The 19350-nt window shown below is 41.1% G+C and overlaps 1 protein-coding gene across 3 annotated transcripts in view; it reads right to left on the reverse strand.

Annotated features, from left to right (window-relative positions):
- Positions 1-19350, reverse strand: part of RAPGEF4 (Rap guanine nucleotide exchange factor 4) — a 318295-nt gene that overhangs the window by 263996 nt on the left and 34949 nt on the right. For all 3 annotated transcript variants that reach the window (XM_061135069.1, XM_061135068.1, XM_061135067.1), the window contains exon 2: positions 187-329. In XM_061135069.1, coding sequence (XP_060991052.1) covers positions 187-329 — 143 coding nt within the window. The remainder of the gene's footprint in view (positions 1-186; positions 330-19350) is intronic.

Consider the following 19350-nt stretch of genomic DNA (forward strand, 5'->3'; position numbering starts at 1 on the left):
AAGGAGTTAAGGAAATGCTGATTTAGAACTGAATAAACAAGGAGAGAGAAATGTCAACCTCATACCTTTGATTGAGCTCAACTATTTGGCACAAAGATAACCCATTTGCTATCCATCCCCACAGCATAACCACAAATGAGCACAAACTTATACATGAAAACACACCACTGGAGTTGCGTTTCTTACATGTTATTCCTTTTTCCAGATTCTCATAATAACCACATAAACAAATCTGATGAAGGAGATTTGGGTGAAATTTCTCAAAAGCTTTAACTTCTTTCAGCCGTGTGAAGATTATATCCACATCTTCACTGGATCGTTCCAATGGTCTATAAAAGAGAGAAAAGGCACAAAACTGTATCAGAAAGAACTTACTTGAGTCCACATGCGTTATTATTCTAAACACAAACAAATTAATGGAAATATATGAATTGCAAGTATTTTATTGCAAATATTTATTCCCCTACAACCATTATAAGTATTTCCAGGCCTAGAGTCTGTCATATTGAGTGAAATAAGTCACAAAGAGAAAAACAAATATATATTAACATATATATGTGGGATCTAGAAAAATAGTACAGATGAACCTATTTGGAAGACAGGAATAGAGACACAGATGTAGCGAGCAAATTTGTGGACCCGGAAGGGGAGGATGAACTGGGAAGTGGATTGACATATGTGCAAGCCACGTGTAAAACAGATAGCTAGTGGGAACTTGCTATATAGCACACGAAGCTCAGCTTGGTGCTCTGACCTAGACAGATGAGATGGGTGGCAGGGTTGATTGAGGTCCAAGAAGGAGGGCATATATATATACACATAGCTGATCCACTTTGTTGTACAGGAGAAACTAACACAACAGTGTAATACCCCAATTAAAAAAAAAAAAGAAAGTATTTCCAGACCTTTGTCTACTACCCACCCTAAACGACTGCAGGTGAAAAGTCACGACTGCAGACGGTATGATATTGTGATTTACAATAAAAATACAAGATTATAAGAAATTGTTCACTGTTCCTGGCACAGAGCTAAAACTCTTGCTATTTCTTATCTAAGAGTCACAGGGGTATCTTTGGTTATATTTGGCCTTTTGCCCTCAGATCCTGAAATGCTTAAGAGTCATAAAGGTGAAATGGGTGTCAAGCTCCTTTCCATCACAACTGAGTTTATATTAACAAAGTGACTTTTGGAAAACTCCTAGGTAACCTAAGGATGGGGACTGGTTGCCTGGAGAACCAGTCATGAGACTAGAGGCTTGGAAATTTCAGCAGCACCCTCTGATGTTGAGGGGAGGGGGCGGTGCGGCAGGAGATTGAGTTCAGTCACCAGTGACCGATCAGTTTCATGAAGCATGCCTAGGTAATGAACCCTCCATAAAAACCCCTCAACAGTGGGACTGAGGTTGGTGAACACTTGGAAATGTGGGGAGTGGCACCAGGAGAGGGCATGACCTCTCTGTGCCCCTTTCCCATACTTTGCCGGTGCGTCTCTTCTGCCTGGCTGTTCCTGAACTATACCCTTTTATAAGAAATCTAGTAAGGACTTGTTTTCCTGAGTTCTGTGAACAGCTCTATCAAGTTCATCCACTCTAAGAGGGGCTCGTGGGAATCTCCAGTTTACGGCTGGTCAGTCAGAAGGAAGAGCAAAGACAAACTGGGACCTGCAGAGGTGGGACTATCTACAGGTGAGTGTGAGTGAAAGTCGCTCAGTTGCGTCTGACTCTTTGCGACCCCATGGACTATACAGTCCAAGGAATTCTCCAGGCAAGAATGCTGGATTGGGTAGCCTTTCCCTTCTCCAGGGGATCTTCCCAACCCAGGGATGGAACTCAGGTTTCCCGCATTGCGCGTGGATTCTTTACCAGCTGAGCCACCAGGGAAGCCCTTTATCAACTACCAAGTCACTGTTTTCCTGCTTTTTCTTCTTCTCGTGGTTCTTCAGCTCTACAGGGTGAATTTTACTGTCCATTATTAAAAACTTTCTAAATCAGACAGCATGGTCAGACAGAGGTTAACTCCTCTAAAGTTAAAAAGACACAAACCAAAAACATTTTCAATAAAATAAAATTCTTTTGAGTACTCCATAAATTATAATGGTAAATAATGCCTATTGGCAGTACCACAAAAGAACATTTTATTAGAATATGTTTATGATTTTGAAAGGAGTGGTTTTAATACTTATTTATAACTTTTTGTCATATCTACCTTTCAAATTAATGGCATCCAAATAAATAAGACTTAACTTTGCAATATAAATTATCAAAATCTGGAGACATAAGAAACCTGGGTTCAATCCCTGGGTCAGGAAGATCCCCTGGAGGAGGGCATGGCAACCTATTCCAGTATTCTTGCCTGGAGGATCCTCATGGACAGAGGAGCCTGGCAGGCTATGGTCCATAGAGTTGCACAGAGTCAGACATGACTGAAGCAACTTAGCACATGAAATTTTAAATGACTCTCTGCCAAACACATCCTTTCATGAGTGCACATTCATTTTAATCATCCATTCAGTAAACTGTATTGCTTTCCTACTTATATAAGATATCTTCCCCTGGAATAACAGAAATGAACAAGAAGCCAACCCTACCCACCAGGAGCTCATAATCCAGTGAGGGAAGGAGCTCCAAAATCAGAATTAGAACACTGTATGGTAAGCATGGGAACATTGGTGCCCACAATGTTCTGGGCTGGACCTTCTTTTACTACAAAGAATGCAGACATGGAAACTACCAAAGTCAGGTGTATGAGGGATAGCAAAGGTTCTGGATTCCACCTGCTGCTCACACTCATTATGCAATGTGAAAATTTAATATGATCTTAAATCTTAATGCAGTCAACTTGGGATCATCTAGGGACCAATGAACCAGTTTCTGGATTAGTCAGAGCATAAGATAATAACACACAGGCATCTTCACGGGAAAAGGTACAATAACCTTAAAATCAGCAAAACATCTCCTCTTAGATGACTTCTGTTGTTTCCTATATGATATGATGTATATATGATATGATATTTGATATGATATGATATGACACATGATATATAATATGATAGACTATATGATAATAGACATTTGCGAATCCTCTGCCTCGAGCAGGGCCCCCCTCTTCACCAATCTGCTAAGTAAGCACACCCCCACCCTGGGCTACATCCCACAGAGGCTCAGGGGGACCTTCCAGGACAGGGGGTGCCAACACCCAGCAGTCAGACCTGGGGGAGGGGTGCAGGAAGTAGATGAAGAGGGAAAGGAAAGGAGGGAGGGGAAGGCAAGACTGTTCTCTGCCAAGTTGCCTTCCCAGAGTCGTGAACAGAAGGCTCATCCAAGCAATGGACAATAATAGGCTGTAATAGGACCGTCATCTTGTGGAAACATATGGAATGCTTAATAACTACTTCATTTGTACTTTTTCTAAATTTCCAGATGCCTTCTGAAGATCAAATAAATGTATTTCAGAACATTGGGTATAAAGCTAAATAAATACATTTGCATTAAAATGACTTTGCAGTTTGTTTTGATTCTTTGTTCTTTAACAGTAACTTAAGGTTATAAAGAGCTTGTCCCCACTCCTACTGAACTGTTGAGTCTGAGATAATACACGGAGCTTTATAAATTATAAAGGGCTACAGAAGCTATTCTTATTATGAGTACCTTCAGCTTCATTGTCATCATTGCCACAAAGACCTTTTAAAAGAAAGTAAAAAATGCTTAAAAACATATACTGAAATTCTCTTGTATTTTTGGAAGGGTTTATAGATAGGTGTGCATGGATATTTTTCTCTATTATAACAACAGTAAAATCTCAAACAAATGTACTTGATAACATCAGCCTTTCACGACTGACTTCTTAAAGGGCTTTGAAATATTCATCATCACAGCCTTGTTAGATGAAGCAAGTATTCTAAAATCTATTTTTCCAGCAAAAACATTATAACAGAGGCTAGGTTAGTATTAGTGTACTAAAATCATGTGTTTATAAAGCCAGTGATGACATGGATATATCAAAAGTCTTTGAAACTCAAGATGTTTACCACTTATCATGTTAGCATTTTAATTATATGATTATTAACCACTTAGAATACTGAAATGTTGACTCTACTAATTACAAGTTTTCCCAACAACATCAACAAAATTCAGAAAGAAGGTGTTGAAATGCATTCATTTGATCTGCAAACATTTACTGAGTGTCTGTACAAGAGACTCCTCAGTGACACAAAGAGCATGGCTCCTGCAACCGAGGAAGTTCAAACTGAGTTAGCGGGAGTTGTAGACATACAGCAATTATCGAGGTGATATGTGGTAAGAAGTGCAATTAATATAGCAAAGAAGGAAATATGAATTCAGAAGAACAGATATCACTGGTGAATGCAAATTCTACAAAGACTTCCTGAAGGCACAACTGAAAATTCTTCCTAGAATCAGTTCTTTCCTGTTTCTCTTTTAATTTCTATTGTACCACTACTGTTTCATCATTTATTCCCAAAAATGTGGTGCATCACTAGCGCTCTTCTCCCTAGAGACCTGCTCTACTGACTCTACTCCCTGTTAATTTCTTATCCACCAGTCCCCTACCACAACCCCCCCACACACACACACAGATATATACACATATACAGAGATGTACACACACAGATACACATATGTACAAACACATACACACAAGCACACACATACACAATGATAAAGATTCTTTGTTGACCAAACTGGAATTGGACTCCTGAATCTTTTCCTAGACCCATCTGTGTACTTCTTTGTAAAATGTAGTTTTAGCAAGAACCTTGCTTAAAAAGTCAGTTTAACCAGAGCCCTCCGTTCTTGATATCTGACCACCCTCCATATCTGATTGGGTTTCACATCCTCCACCATCCCCCAGATGACACCTAATCACCCTTGTCTTCAGTAAAAATCCAGTCAGATCAATTTACCCAGAATCTCCCCTACCCTTGATGTTTTCTCTTAGTAATTTTCCATCCACTGACCACCTCCCTAACACACACACCTTGCTCCTTGACTATAAGTTCCCACTTGTCCAGGCTGTGTTCAGAGTCGAGCCTAATCCCTCTCCCCCACTGTAAAATCCTATGGCAGTGGTCCTCATACCTCCCTCAACAGTCCTAAATAAACTCTGCTTACTGCCTTTAACAAGTGTCAGTGAACACCTTTTTCATTAACAACACACACACTTGAGCACATCCCTCAACTCAACCAACTGCCAAAATTCTCTTGTCTCTTGAGCCTGCCTGTGTTCAGGGTGACTCTGAGAAAAAACCCCTTGATGGCTCCAAAGACCCCAGATGCAGCTGCAGCGTTTTATCTCCACAGCTGAGACTATCACAAGGCCCACCATGGCCTCTGTGACCCTCCCAAAATACGGCCTGCACACCGGCCGCCAGGGAGCAGAACGTGTTCAGTCTGCAAATTCCTTGCCTAATGCCTCTCTATTTAGAAATCATGCCCCTAGCGTCCATGTCTCCATAAAAGAGTGAAAAACAAATGGCCCCCCAAGGGTCCCAAATAAGAGAGCTGGGACTGGAGGTCACCAGGGCACCACTGTGGCCCTGAGCAAACAACAGAGGGGCAGAATACCTCCACCTTCCTTTACTGGCAACCAGCGTGTCATCAGTCTCACGAGGGAGAGATGCCAGCTCCGGGGCCCAGCGCTGCTAGGACAGTTGAAAAAGCCTGTCATCAGGCTGAGGGCAGGATCAGTCTTGCTAATATCTAAACAAGGCTAACCCTGTATTTATTAGTGAAAAGAGAAGGGGAAACCTTTTGACCAGGCTCAGTGTGCTACAGGTCCTCTCATTACAGATACAAAATCAAAGTACAGCCTGGCCCAATTTTAACAGACCCTTTTCAAAAACCTTCCCTGACTGCATGAGTGTCTGACCTCAGGACGGAATAATCAGGCTGGGCACACACCTCTCCACTCCACACTGCAGTCAGGGGATCCCAGATCCCAGCCAAACCGGATGCTTACTGGACTCCAAGGATCACATCAAGTAGAATGCTTTCCTAATTTTCCTCAGATGATACACTCGCTCCATTAGCATTAAGTTAAAAATAATTTCTTTTGGCTCCTTAAACTTTTAGAATGGCTTCTGGGATGACTCATAACTGATGCCTCCTTAAAAATGCTTTGTAGATAAGTTTGAAATGACAGCTTTTTTTTGTTTTCTCATGCAATTTGCACCACAGCATGCAGATGCTCTCAAAAATCATTCCACAGTACTTAGTGCTACATTCAACTTTGAGATGACGCTGTTCAAAAAATTGCCACTGCAACAACTAACCACTTGAAGAGACCCTAAGACCCTTAGGTTGTGGGGATTAGAAAAAAGGAAATGGGAATCTCTTGAGATTTTTCTGATAAGTCTTTTCTTAGTGCTCTTTATTCCTGGGCAACAAGGAGACTTTTGAAGGAGAAACAAAGTGAAAAAAAGGAAGGCTGGGGATGGGAGAGTGGGGGAGGACATTATTTTTAAGCTTTTATGCATTCCAACCTATGAGCAGCAGCAGGGGGAAATGCGCTTTGAGCAGACAGTTCGAAAATGCCTTCCCCTCTGTGGATCAGCTGGTTGAAAATCTCTGGCTTTAAAAAGGGTATCGGGTATGCTACCATGATGGTGGGTAATCTGGTCCCCATGCCCCACTCCAGCTACCTGTTTCCTTTGGCACTTCTGAAGAGGAAAAGTTAAATTTTTACGTAACCTCCTGCTCCTTCTGCCTCTGTAACTCAGCTTGCTCCTTGCAAAGTCTGGATCACGTAGGTCACGTAGTCTCAGAAAGGGGACTTACAATGCTAGGAACTGGAGCTTATCTCATGTACCCTTGTCCTGCTCTTACAACTGCCCAGCCCCTGCAAACCTGCTTAATCATGCCTGTCTGTAAAGGTCAAGCATCCCCCTCCCCATCTTGACTGAGGTTTCCATGCACCCGAAACCCCTTAGTTTAAACCAGCCAGTGTTTAAACAGTTATCACTGTTTAATAATAGTTTAGACACTATTAACAGTCAGAGTCGCCCACTGTAGTCGGTCTGTAAAAACTCTGTAACCCCTTTGTTCGGAGCTCAGAGCTTGGAGGGTTAACTTCTCTGGGCCCGCTGGCATGATAAACCTGAGTTCTCCAACCCTCCAAGTGTGGTCCTTGGTTTCTTGAGTACTGATTTCTGCAATACTTCCTCTTCTAGGCTCCTCCAGACATACAGGTGTCTCTGTTGCCCCTTAAAGGCCTCTGCCCCACCTGAGAGCCTCGCAACAACTATTTCTCCTGCCAGGGACGGGCCTTCCAGGTGGCTCTAGGGGTAAAGAACCCACCTGCCAATGCAGGGGACATAAGAAATGTGGGTAGGATCCCTGGGTCGAGAAGATTCCCTGGAGGAGGAAATGGCAACCCATTCCAGTATTCTTGCCTGGAGAATCCCATGGACAGAGGAGCCTGGTACAGTCCATGGCGTCACAAAGAGTCAGACATGCTAAGCTACTAACATATCTCCAGCACCCTGAACAGTGTCTGGAACACCGTTGAAAGAACAAATACACGTTTGTGCCTTTTGTATTTGTACTTGTAAATGTATTATTATTTATTATTGAAAATGAAGAACATTTCAAAGAAAAATTATATTACTTTTTGGTTAAGAAGCATCTTCCCTGGTGGCTTAGTAGGTAAAGAATCTGTCTGCAATGCGGGAGACCAGGGTTCAATCCCTGGGTGGAGAAGATCCCCTGGAGTAGGAAATAGTTACCCATTCCAGTATCCTGGCCTGGAGAATTCCATGGACAGAGGAGCCTGGTGGGTTATAGTCCATGGGGTCACAAAGAGTCAGACACGGACCGAGTGACTAACACTTTCACTTTCACTTTGGTTAAGAAACTATCAGTAAAATATTTGTTCTTCTTGATCACACTTAGCAAATCAGAGTAATAATAAATCCTCACACTTCCAATGTTCTCAGTGAAAGAATACAGAAAGAATCATTTCATTTTTTATATTAATAGCAGCTTAATTATTGACTAACATTTCTTGTGGGATCCATTTCTATTTTTTTCATGTGAACCCATGCTAATTTTCATGATTAATTTAGTATATCTAAATATTAAAAAATGTGATATTACTCAGCCTTTCCTGAATGTAAAAACCATATGGAGAATGGAAATAATGTAGTTCTAAAGCTGTAGCCCTGAAACAGAGATCGGTACCGTTTTTTTAAGATATACACTCAAATCCATTCAAGTGGGTACATATAGAAAATAGTTCTAAGGTGGAGTATATAAAACAGCACCAACAACCACAAGAGAGTTTATCATTCTTGTGCGGAGGTAATTAGGCTGCTCATGTGGTAACTAATCTATTAGTCCTGCCCCACAATACTGGATAATGGATATAAGGATATTTAAATTGGAGGGGGCAGGCCTGAATTTTACTTTAATTGATAAACAACAGATAGGAGTAGAAAATTAAGTTTATAGGCACACTGAGTGAAGACACATCTCCAGATTAGTGATGGGATTATGGAAGCTTTGAGTGTTCAGTTCTAATAAAGAACTAGAACTCAGGCAGGAGGACTAAATAATAAGAATTCCTGTGAAGCGCTCAAGAGGACAGAAAAAGGACTTACTATGTCAAGGTGGGCAACATTTTGACCTAGAACCTAAAATTTTCAACCAGAATTTATTTCATCAATTTATCAACCTGTTACTGAAGAACACACATTAGACAACAGTCAAAGAAAGACTTATTGGTGGTTTTAGTTCACTAACAAAACCGTCTCTATATCTCATGCCACAGATTGATCAGTTGAGCAACATGTAGAATGGCAATTTTTTTTAAATATATGGAATTTTCTATTTATTTAAAAAATCTATTGTTTCAATATAAAGAGAAGAGAACATCTACTCCTGCTATGATGGAGTAACTGGTGCCACAGTAAACAATTTAAAAGTTGGACAAAATACAGGAAGCAACTGTTCTTAGACATTAGATAACAGGTAATGCAGGACGATGATCCTAGGAAGAATGGAAATACAAGAGGTGATCCACACAATAACCTTGACGCTTTGCCTGGAAATACTTTCTGGAACACAGACATGGAGGGAGAACCCAAGTAGAGCACAGTAGTATCATGGGGCTAGTGGGGCAGTCATTGGCATTCTGGGATGCTGAAGTAGCTGAAATCTGCAGTGAAGTGACCCCAAAAGAGGGAAGTTGTTCATAAAAAGGGCTCCAAAATTTGGCAGAGGGGTCTTCTTGACTCATTAGCTGCCAATGTGCCATCCAATACTCATGCAGAAGCCCAGCAGGCAACAGCTTCTGGGGAGTAAAAGCTGAACAGAGATTCTGGAGGTCACACAGTACTGAGAGATATAGCAGCCCTGACCAGCCAGAGTAGTCAGACCTCACCGATCACCCCGGACATTCAACTGAGACTCAAAAAGACCATTCTAGCCCCAAGCCTAGAATTACCCTAACAAGGCTGAAAAATAAGCCTCAGTAGAAACAAGCCTCAATAGAAACTTACTAATCAGTAAATAAGTTACCTGCCTGTGGAAACAGAAGGTAACATGACTTAAAGAAAGTAACAAACTCAAGACTCTTTAATACGAGAGGATCACACTGTCTAGCATACAATCAGAAATTACCACATATATGAGGAAACAGGGAAATGCGACTCATAACGGGGAAAAAAGTCAACAGAAACAGACCAGAGATGATAGGGATGGCAAATATTCCAAACAAGGACTTTAAAACAGCTATTATAAGTATGTTTAAGGACTTACAAGAAAAGATTAGCATAATGTGTGAAGAGATGAAGAATATCAGTAGAGAAACAGACACTGTCTAAAAAGAAGCATATGACAAGTCTAAAACTGAAAAATACAAAATATGAAAAGGAGAAATACTCATTGGATGGACTTAAGAGGAGATTGGGCCCTGTGGGAAAACAAATCAGTGAACCTTAAGGCAAAGAGTAGAAAGTAACCAAAACTGAAACATGGCAAGAAAAAAGGATAAAAATTGGACAGAGATTGATGACATAGGGGATAATAACAGAAGTTTAATATATATGTCTGAATACTCTTTGGAAGGACTGATGTTAAAGCTGAAGCTCCAGCATTTTGGTCACCTGATGCGAACAGCTGACTCATTAGAAAAGTCCCTGATGCTGGGAAAGATTGAGGGCAGAAGGAGAAGAGGGTGTCAGAGGATGAGATGGCTGGATGGCATTACTGATGCTATGGACATGAACTTGGGCAAACTATGGGAGATGGTGAGGGACAGGGAGGCCTGGCTTACTGCAGCCCATAGGGTCGCAAAGAGTCAGACATAACAGGGTGACTGAACAACAACTGAAGTATCAGAAGAAAAGGAGAAAGAAGATAGGAAAGAAAAATATGTTTTTGAAGAAAGAATGGCTGTAATTTTTCCAATTAAAGTGGCAGTGTATACCTCCAGAGAGCCTAAACTGTTACGAAACAAAACTTCTACTTTATGAGTATAGTGTAGTAAAGATGGGCACAAAAGTTCTGTCATGATCTCCATCAAGAAGTGGGACCAGGCTTCCCTGGTGGCTCAGTGGTAAAGAATCTGCCTGTCAATGCAGGACACATAGGTTCCTGGTCCGGAAAGATCCCATGCACCATGGGACAACTAAGCCTATGTACCGCAAGTACTGAAGCCCAAATGCAACGAGAGAAGCCGCCACAGTGAGAAGCCTTTGCACTGTAGCTGAAGAATAGCCCCCACTCACCACAATGAGAGAAAAGCCCACGCAGCAATGAAGACCCAGAACAGTCAAATAAATAAATAAAAGTATTTTTTAAAAGGAGAAGTGGAAAAAAAAAAAAAAAAGGAGACGTGGGCCTTATTTCCCCTCCTAATGAATCCAGGCTAACCCTGTGACCAATAGAAAGTGGTAGAAATGATTCTGTCACTTATATTGTCAAGTTGTACTACCTTGAACAAATTACTTATCCTCTCTGGGCCTTGATTTCTTCATAACCAAAAGGGAGCTGTAGGCCTAAATTATCTCGGAAATTCTGTCCATCTTTAGAAAGGCCTATGTTCTAAGAGGAGTAACATATTGAGACAATAAATAAATAAATTGTGGTCATTTAGTCACTAAGTCGTGTCTGACTTTTGCAACACCACAAACTGTAGCCCACCAGGCTCTTCTGTCCATGGGATTTCCTAGGCAAAAATACTGGAGTGGGTTACCATTTCCTCCTCCCGGGGATCTTCCTGACCCAGGGATCAAACCCAAGCCTCCTGCATTGCAGGCAGATTCTTTACCACTGAGCCACCAGAAAAGCCCAAATAATAAATATGTAAAAATAAATCAGGGTAAAATGAAAAGTGTTGCCCTATAATTACTTTGTGGCTCAGACTCTAAATATCTTAACAAAAATGAGACAGGGCCTTCCAGATCTATGGCTAATGCACTCAGGAGTTTGGTTGGAATAGTGCTCTCAGTATGGTTTAGTTGGCCATGGTCTACAAAAAGGTAGAGGGTACCATCAGCTAAAGTTATTAGTAAACCAAAGATTCCCTAAGGCGTGGTAGGCTGTAGTTCTTACAGATAGAGTCAAACACTCCTTTCACAGTACTCAGGCTTTAATAGTGAGTAGACTGTTTAATAAATCTAGAGTTGGATAGTAGAGAAAATACTGAATAAAATTTCACAATAAATTTTTGTTAGACTAAAGCCTTTTGTCATACTCACTAAGTCTAAGACAGCATATTTCCATAGTTTCAACACAACAAATGCCAGGGAACAGATGCTTTGAATTTCATTCTTCTGGGAAACAGCTTTGTATACCCCTTCAGAGTGTAAAATGGCCAGAGCACTCCACACGAACACACATTTCCAGAAAGCCTCACTGCAGAGAATGAAATGCCCCAGGCAGCAACATGATTCTTGCCAAGGACATATGGCAGGTATTATGATTAGTTAGGGATGAAGATTCAGTTTGACAGGTTTTCTTTTTGTTGTTAGTCATTTCAGTTTTCAAAGTGATCAGATTTTAATAGTCCAGGCCAGGTAGGCTGGTATCTAGAACACTGATTTAATAAAAAGAAAGCCAGCCTTGCATATAATTTCAGGCAAGATTTGAATTATTGCATCCAGCAGTTAAGCCTACTCAGGCAATAAGATGCCTGGAGACTGAATTCCCAAAGAACCAGTAGCTGGACAAGGCCAGTATCAGAAAGGGGTCTTGTCACAGTTGTGTGTGGTCCATTTAGTAATAGGATATTGTGACTCCCCATCTATGCCAAAGACAGATCTAGCTGGAGAGATCATAACAGATTTCCTAAATGCCAGAAGCTGGTCTACCTCATCTAGTCCTCCTCGGAGGGTAGGGAGCCAGTCCTTAGAGCCAACAAGAATTAGATGCTAACACCATCCCAGTCCCAAGTCTCCACGCAAGCAAAACACAAAGTACCTTTGTTCTATAGCTTTTTTTCACCCAAGCAGAGATAAAAGGCATGAAAATTCTGAATTTCAGACTCTAATCTCTCATCCAACAAATCTATTGCATGTTAACCAAGTGCAAAATACAATGAAAAGTTTTCTGAGAATTACAGGAAGAATAAGACTTTGATTCTGCCCTAAAACCACTTCTGATCTCCAAGAGGATCTAAAATCTCTATCTAAATGATGAAAATGCCAGGATGAAAGCAGTCATATGGGTCCATATAAATAAAGGTCCACAGAGGTCTATACAGAGACTCCTAGGAGTTCAGAGTTGGTGAGACAAGAATGAGTGGATAAGGCTTCACAGAGAACTTTTTCCTTCCAATTTTAGCTTCCCACAGCATTTAAGCTGAAATTTGAGCTGGGTCATGGAGAGTGGACAGAAATTGTATAAGTACAAACACAGGGTAGGTTTCCAAGCAACAAGATGATAAAGTGAAAGTGAAAGTGTTAGTCATTCAGTCATGTCCGACTGTTTGCCACCCCATGGACTGTAGCCCTCCAGGCTCCTCTGTCCCTGGAATTCTTCAGGCAAGAATACTGGAGTGGGTTGCCATTCCCTTCTCCAGGGGATCTTCCCAACCCAGGGATTGAACTTGGGTCTTCCCATTAGGCAGATTCTCCCACATTGCAGGCAGATTCTTTATCTAACAGATTCTAACAAGATGATAAAGCATGGGCAAAGGCATGGAGGTAAGAAATTATATGCCAAGAGTATCCAGTAGATTCAATGGTTTGCAGTTCCAATGGCTTCTCAAAGAGGAAAACTAAGAAATAGGACTGGATCCCTACTAAGGGCAGGGCTGGAATGCCAGTCAGTGAGTGTACAGACTTTATTCTGCTAACCAGGGGGGACCAGCAGAGATTTTAAGGAGACTGAAGAAATCAGAGCTATCATTTTAAAAAATCAGTCTGTAAGCAAGGAATGAACTGGAGGAGAAAGGGATAAAAGTTAAGGGGACTAATTAAACAGAATTTTAGGGCTCTATTTGTCACGTTCATTCAGGTGTAACAACAGCCATAACTCTCTTCTCCTTCTCTCTGTAATGCCCACTTTGAAGTAAGGTGACAGTAAGTCCAGGTTGTCCTGGGACAGTCACAGTTATACCTACAGGCCCAGTGAAACTATTAACAGTGTCCCCATTCACTCTCACAAGTATCCTAGTTTGGACAATTTATTATACACGCCCCTTTCTTGGATTGCCTTCCTCATTCCACCTCTCAGCAGGTGCTCTCCTAGATATCAGGGATGCAAAGCCAATTCCTACACTCACTGATCAGCAGTTATGTGAGGTTTGTCTCCCTACCATGGACAGAAGAGTCTAACAGGCCATAGTCCATCGAGTGTCTAAAGATTTGGACATAACTTAGTGACAAAACACACACAGTTGGCTTTAAGACTGTTCTGACACTGAACCCTCATTCTTCTGGGTTTAGAGCTTCTGCAGTCTTGTGCCCCAGCTCTTGGACAGCAGGGGCCAGAGCAGGAGGTAGCTCTGACTGAAAAGATGCTGGTGTTGGAGAGTGGAGGTTGGCAGAGGAGGTGCAGGAAGACGACATGGGGATTCTCAAGGCTGGGGCAGGGAGACCTGGAGAACAAGGGCCCTTCCAGCTGTTGATGAGTAAGGTTCCGGAATGTCCTTTCTCATCTGCAAGCATCAGTGGGTGTGCGAAGATGATGAAAGGGTACACTGAATAAGGAAAACTAAAAATGTAGCTCAACCACATGAAAGTCATCCTAATTATAGTCATTTATTCTAACATCATATGAACCATTTGTCCATAATTACAATGCTGTCCAGGAACAGCATATGTAAATCATGAAAGGTGTCAGATCATTTTTATTGTAGTTTTATTTAATTAAAATAGTAAGTTCTCTACAGTATGTGTTTATAATGTAATTATGGTTTGTTATTCATGTGGCATGATCACTTGCTTACAATATTAATTCCTTCTAATACTAATATGCCACTGTATGCAGTAAAAGATCTGGATTTTTCAGATACCTGTGAACTTTTATGGAAAAGTTCAAAAGCCATCTCAGAGTACTCTCCCCGGTCCTCTGTATGTCTGAATCATCACAGCTGAGATGACAGAAGCCCAGAAAAGGAAGGCTCCTAACCATACATCTTCCCTGTTTGTTGTAAGGGCTTCTGCATACCAAACCTTCTATCCAAATATAAGGTGATCTATCCATAGGACACGCCATCCAAGTGCCAAGAATGGGGTATGGCCTTTGTCCAACTGACAAAGACACCGACAAACACCCTATGATGACCCTATGGTGGGCGCCCCTTCTCCTGTGCTGAATGTGAAGAGACCTTCACTGAGCTGGAACCCCTGCAAGCCGATCAGCAGGTTCACACCGGAGAGAAACCACACTTCTGTGCTTCCTGTGGTCTTGCTTTCACTGAGCCATGCGCTCTGACAAGGCATGATGGACTCATAAAGCAGAGAAATCCTAGTGGCTGGGACGGTTCTGTTTATTATCACCTTTCAGTTCTGTCTCCATTAAGATCGACTGCAGGCTTTCTAATAGAGTCATTAACTTGTCCAGGTTTTTTTTGTGTTTCCAAGATCCTACATCCTCATGGACCTTAAGTAAATTTAATAAATTTATTTAATATAGCTTAATAAATTTAATTTAATATAGCTTAAAATAAATCTAACAATATGGTTCCCTCCCCTTAGAAATGCTATGGTCATTTCTAAGCAGGAATAAAAGAGGTATTTACAGGTAAGATAACACTGTTATTCATAAGTGAGAATTAAATGAATTTTTCAGTTGGCAGACTCGTCATCAAGAAATCTTTGGTTCTTTTCATAATTTGGTGCTCTGCTTGGTCCTTTAGGACTAGTCTTTATCAGAGTTTTACATGGTTGTCCCTCTTATGCAGATCTGCAAGCAGTTCAGGATGCAAATGTAGCCTCTTTCCTATAGTACATTAGTAATTTGGTAAATTACTAATTTACTAGTAATTACAATTTACTAAATTTGGTAAATTAGTAATTTATCCTTGTCATTTTAATTCTTCCATTTCTTCAAAAGAAATATTTGTTTTTCTTAAAAGTTGTGACAATACTTAGATGAACTTACACCTTTTAAAAACTATATATACTGTATTATATATTAAAAGAATAACTGCTACCTGTATAAGAGAGAAGATGGCTAATTATTGAAACCATGTACAAGCCCGCATCCTAGTCCTTTGAAGTAAAAGGTTGACTCAGAGTTAATGACTAGGAAACATGAAAATGCAGAAATAAAGAACAGCTGTTGGGCAGGGAAACTGGTAACAGTTTAGACTAAAAATCCACCACACAGCAGAAACACAAAACTCCCAGTTCCCTGAAAGATATGGATAAAGGCCTGACACACATTTCTGAGTTGTTTCTACAGGAAGCAGACCCCCACCAGATAAAGAGTGCTGACCATAAGAGCAGAGATCCTAGACTGGCTGAAAGCAAAAGGTTGATGATGCTTTAAATTTCACCTTCATGCCAACCAATCCAAGAATTGTGCATAAGCTGATCACACACTCTGCGGTCCCCTCCCTCACACTGCCTTTAAAACCCCTCCCCTGAAAGCCATCACGGAGTTCAGGTCTTTTGAGCATGAGCTGTCTGTTCTCCTTGCTTGATACCCTGCAATGAACGCTGAACTTTCCTTCACCACAACCCAGTGTCAGCAGCATGGCTTTGCGGCTCAGAGGTTAAAGCATCTGCCTGCAATGCAGGAGACCCGGGTTCGATCCCTGGGTTGGGAAGATTCCCTGAAGAAGGAAATGGCAACCCACTCCAGTATCTTGCCTGGAGAATCCAATGGATGGAGGAGCCTGGTAGGCTATGGTCCACGGGGTCGCAGAGAGTCGGACACGACTGAGCAACTTCACTTTCACTTTCAACTGTGTGAGTGGATCCAGGTTTGGCTGCGTAACATTATCATATCAGTAATAAATTCACTTCTGCATTTGAAAAAAAACCCAGTATAAATGTGCAAAAAGTGGCATCTCATTTCTGGGAGGGCCAAGATTACTAAATGAAAGGAAGAACAATCCAGCCATTCCAGTGGAAGCCAATCTAACGAGTTTAAACCAAGAAAGAGATGAAGGAGTTGGTTGCTGACATTTCCTAGGAAACCTGATTGCTGAGCAGATTCAGAAAGCAGTTCCTTGCAATTCACTACTAGCAATCCTGGGTTTAGAACTCAACCAGTACAAGTGAACAAAGAACACAAAATGATAAGAAAATAAACGACTCTTCCCCCACACCCTGGGCCACTTTAGCAGAGGGACCACAAATGACTAGCACAGTGCCTAACACATCATAGGTACTTGATTATCCACTTATTCATTCAACAAACATGCTAAGTAGTTAATGAATTATTGATTCATTAAATTCATTTTGTAATGAATTTTAAAATAAACTCTTACTCTATTTTAAATGTTTATTTTCATTCTCTGAACTCAAAAAATCTCTTTGTATTACTGTCCAAGTTTCACATTACTTTCTGCGTTTTGGGAAATAACAGTAAAACAGCAATTGGCATTTAGTGTTCTTATTATGGTCCAATCAACATTGCTGCTGTTGCTCAGTCACTAGGTAGTGTCCAACTCTTTGCCACCTCATGGACTGTAGCACACCAGAATCTTCTGTTCTCCACTATCTCTGCAAGTTTGCTCAAAATCATTTCCATTGAGTTGGAGACGATATCTAATCATCTCATCTCTGCTGCCTGCTTCTCCTTTGGCCTTCAATCTTTCCCAGCATCAGGGTCTCTTCTAATGAGTTGGCTCTTCGCATCAGGTGGCCAAAGTATTGGAGTTTCAGCTTCAGCTGAAAGATTTCTGAGAAGAAAAGTTTTGCATTTTTGAAATTTTTTAAAGGACTTATCACATGAATATGTAGGAGACTTCTGACCTGCTTCTGGTATGCTTCTTGACCTGCATACAGGTTTTTCAGGAGACAGGTAAGGTGGTCTGGTACTCCCATCTCGTTAAGGATTTACCACAGTTTGTTGTGATCCACACAGTCAAAGGCTTTAGTGTAGTCAATGAAGCAGAAGTATTAATAGATGTTTTTCTGGAACTCCCTTGTTTTCCCCATGATCCAACAAATGTTAGCAATTTGATCTCTGGTTCCTCCACCTCTTCAAAACCCAGCTTGTACCTCTGAATTTTGGTTCACATACTGCTGAAACCTAGCTTGAAGGATTTTGAGCATAACCTTACAGGCATGTGAAATGAGCACATTGTACGGTTTGAACATTCTTTGGCATTGCCCGTCTTTGAGACTGAAATGAAAACTGACCTTTTTCAGTCCTGTGGCCACTGCTGAGTTTTCCAAATTTGCTGACATATTGAGTGCAGCACTTTAACAGCATCATCTTTTAGGATTTTAAGTAGCTCAGCTAGAATTTTGTTCATGGTAATTCTTTCTAAGGCCCACTTGACTTCCCACTCCAGGATGTCTCATTCTAGGTGAGTGACCATACCACCGCAGTTATCTGACTAAGACCTTTTTTGTATAGTTCTGTGTATTCCTGTCACTTCTTAATCTCTTTTGCTTCTGTTACGTCCTTACAATTTTTGTCCTTTACCGTGCCCATCTTGGCATGGAATGTTCCCTTGATAGCTCCAATTTTCTTGAAGAGTTCTCTAGTCTTTCCCATTCTATTGTTTTCCTCTACTTCTTTGCACTGTTCATTTAAGAAGACCTTCTTATCTCTCTCTGCTATTCTCTGGAACTCTGCACTCAGCTGGGTATAGCTTTCCCTTTCTCCCTTGCCTTTCACGTCTCTTCTTTTCTCAGTTATTTGTAAAGACTCCTCAGACAATCACTTTGCCTTCTTGCATTTCTTTTTCTTTGAATGGTCACTGCCTCCTATACAATGTTACAAATCTTCATCCATAGTTCTTCAGGCACTCTGTCTACCAGATCTAATCCCTTGTATCTATTTGTCATTTCCACTGTATAACCATAAAGGATTTGATTTAGGTCATACCTGAATGGCCTAGTGGTTTTCCCTACTTTCTTCAATTTAAGCCTGAATTTTGCAATGAGGAGCTGATGGTCTGAGCCATTAGCTCCAGGTCTTGTCTTTACTGACTGTGGGCTTCCCAGGTCATGCTAGTGGTATAGAATCCGCCTGCCAAAGCAGTAGACTAAAAAGACACAGGTTTGATCCCCACATTGGGAAGATACCCCTGGAGGAAGAAAAGGCACCCTACTACAATATTCTTGCTGGGAGAATATCTTGGACAGAGGAGACTGCCAGGCTACAGTCCATGGCGTCACAAAGAGTTGAACACGGCTGAGCACGCAGCACCCACACAGAGCTGCTCCATCTCTGGCTGCAAAGAATATAATAATTTGATTTCAGTATTGACCATCTGGTGATGTCTATGTGTAGAGCTGTCTCTTGTATTGTTGGAAGAGAGTGTTTGCTATGTGTGTTCTCTTGACAAAACTCTGCTGGCCTTTGCCCTGCTTCATTTTGCACTCCAAGGTCAAACTTGCCTGTTATTCTGGATATCTCTTGACTTCCTACTTTTGCATTCCAATCCCCTATGATGAAAAGGACATCTTTTTTGGTTTTAGTTCTAGAAAGTGTTGTAGGTCTTCATAGAACTAATCAGCTTCAACTTCTTCAGCATCAGTGGTTGGGGCCCAGACTTAGATTACTATGATGTTGAATGGTTTACCTTGGAAATGAACTGAGATCATTCTGTTGTTTTCGAGATTGCACACAAGTACTGCATTTCAGACTCTTTTGTTGACTATGAGGGCTACTCCATTTCTTCTCACTTTCTTGCCCACAACAGTAGATATAATGGTAATCTGAATTAAATTCACCCATCCCCATCCATTTTAGTTCACTGT

The sequence above is a fragment of the Dama dama genome, chromosome 33 (genome assembly GCF_033118175.1).
Source record: "Dama dama isolate Ldn47 chromosome 33, ASM3311817v1, whole genome shotgun sequence".
NCBI lineage: Eukaryota > Metazoa > Chordata > Mammalia > Artiodactyla > Cervidae > Dama > Dama dama.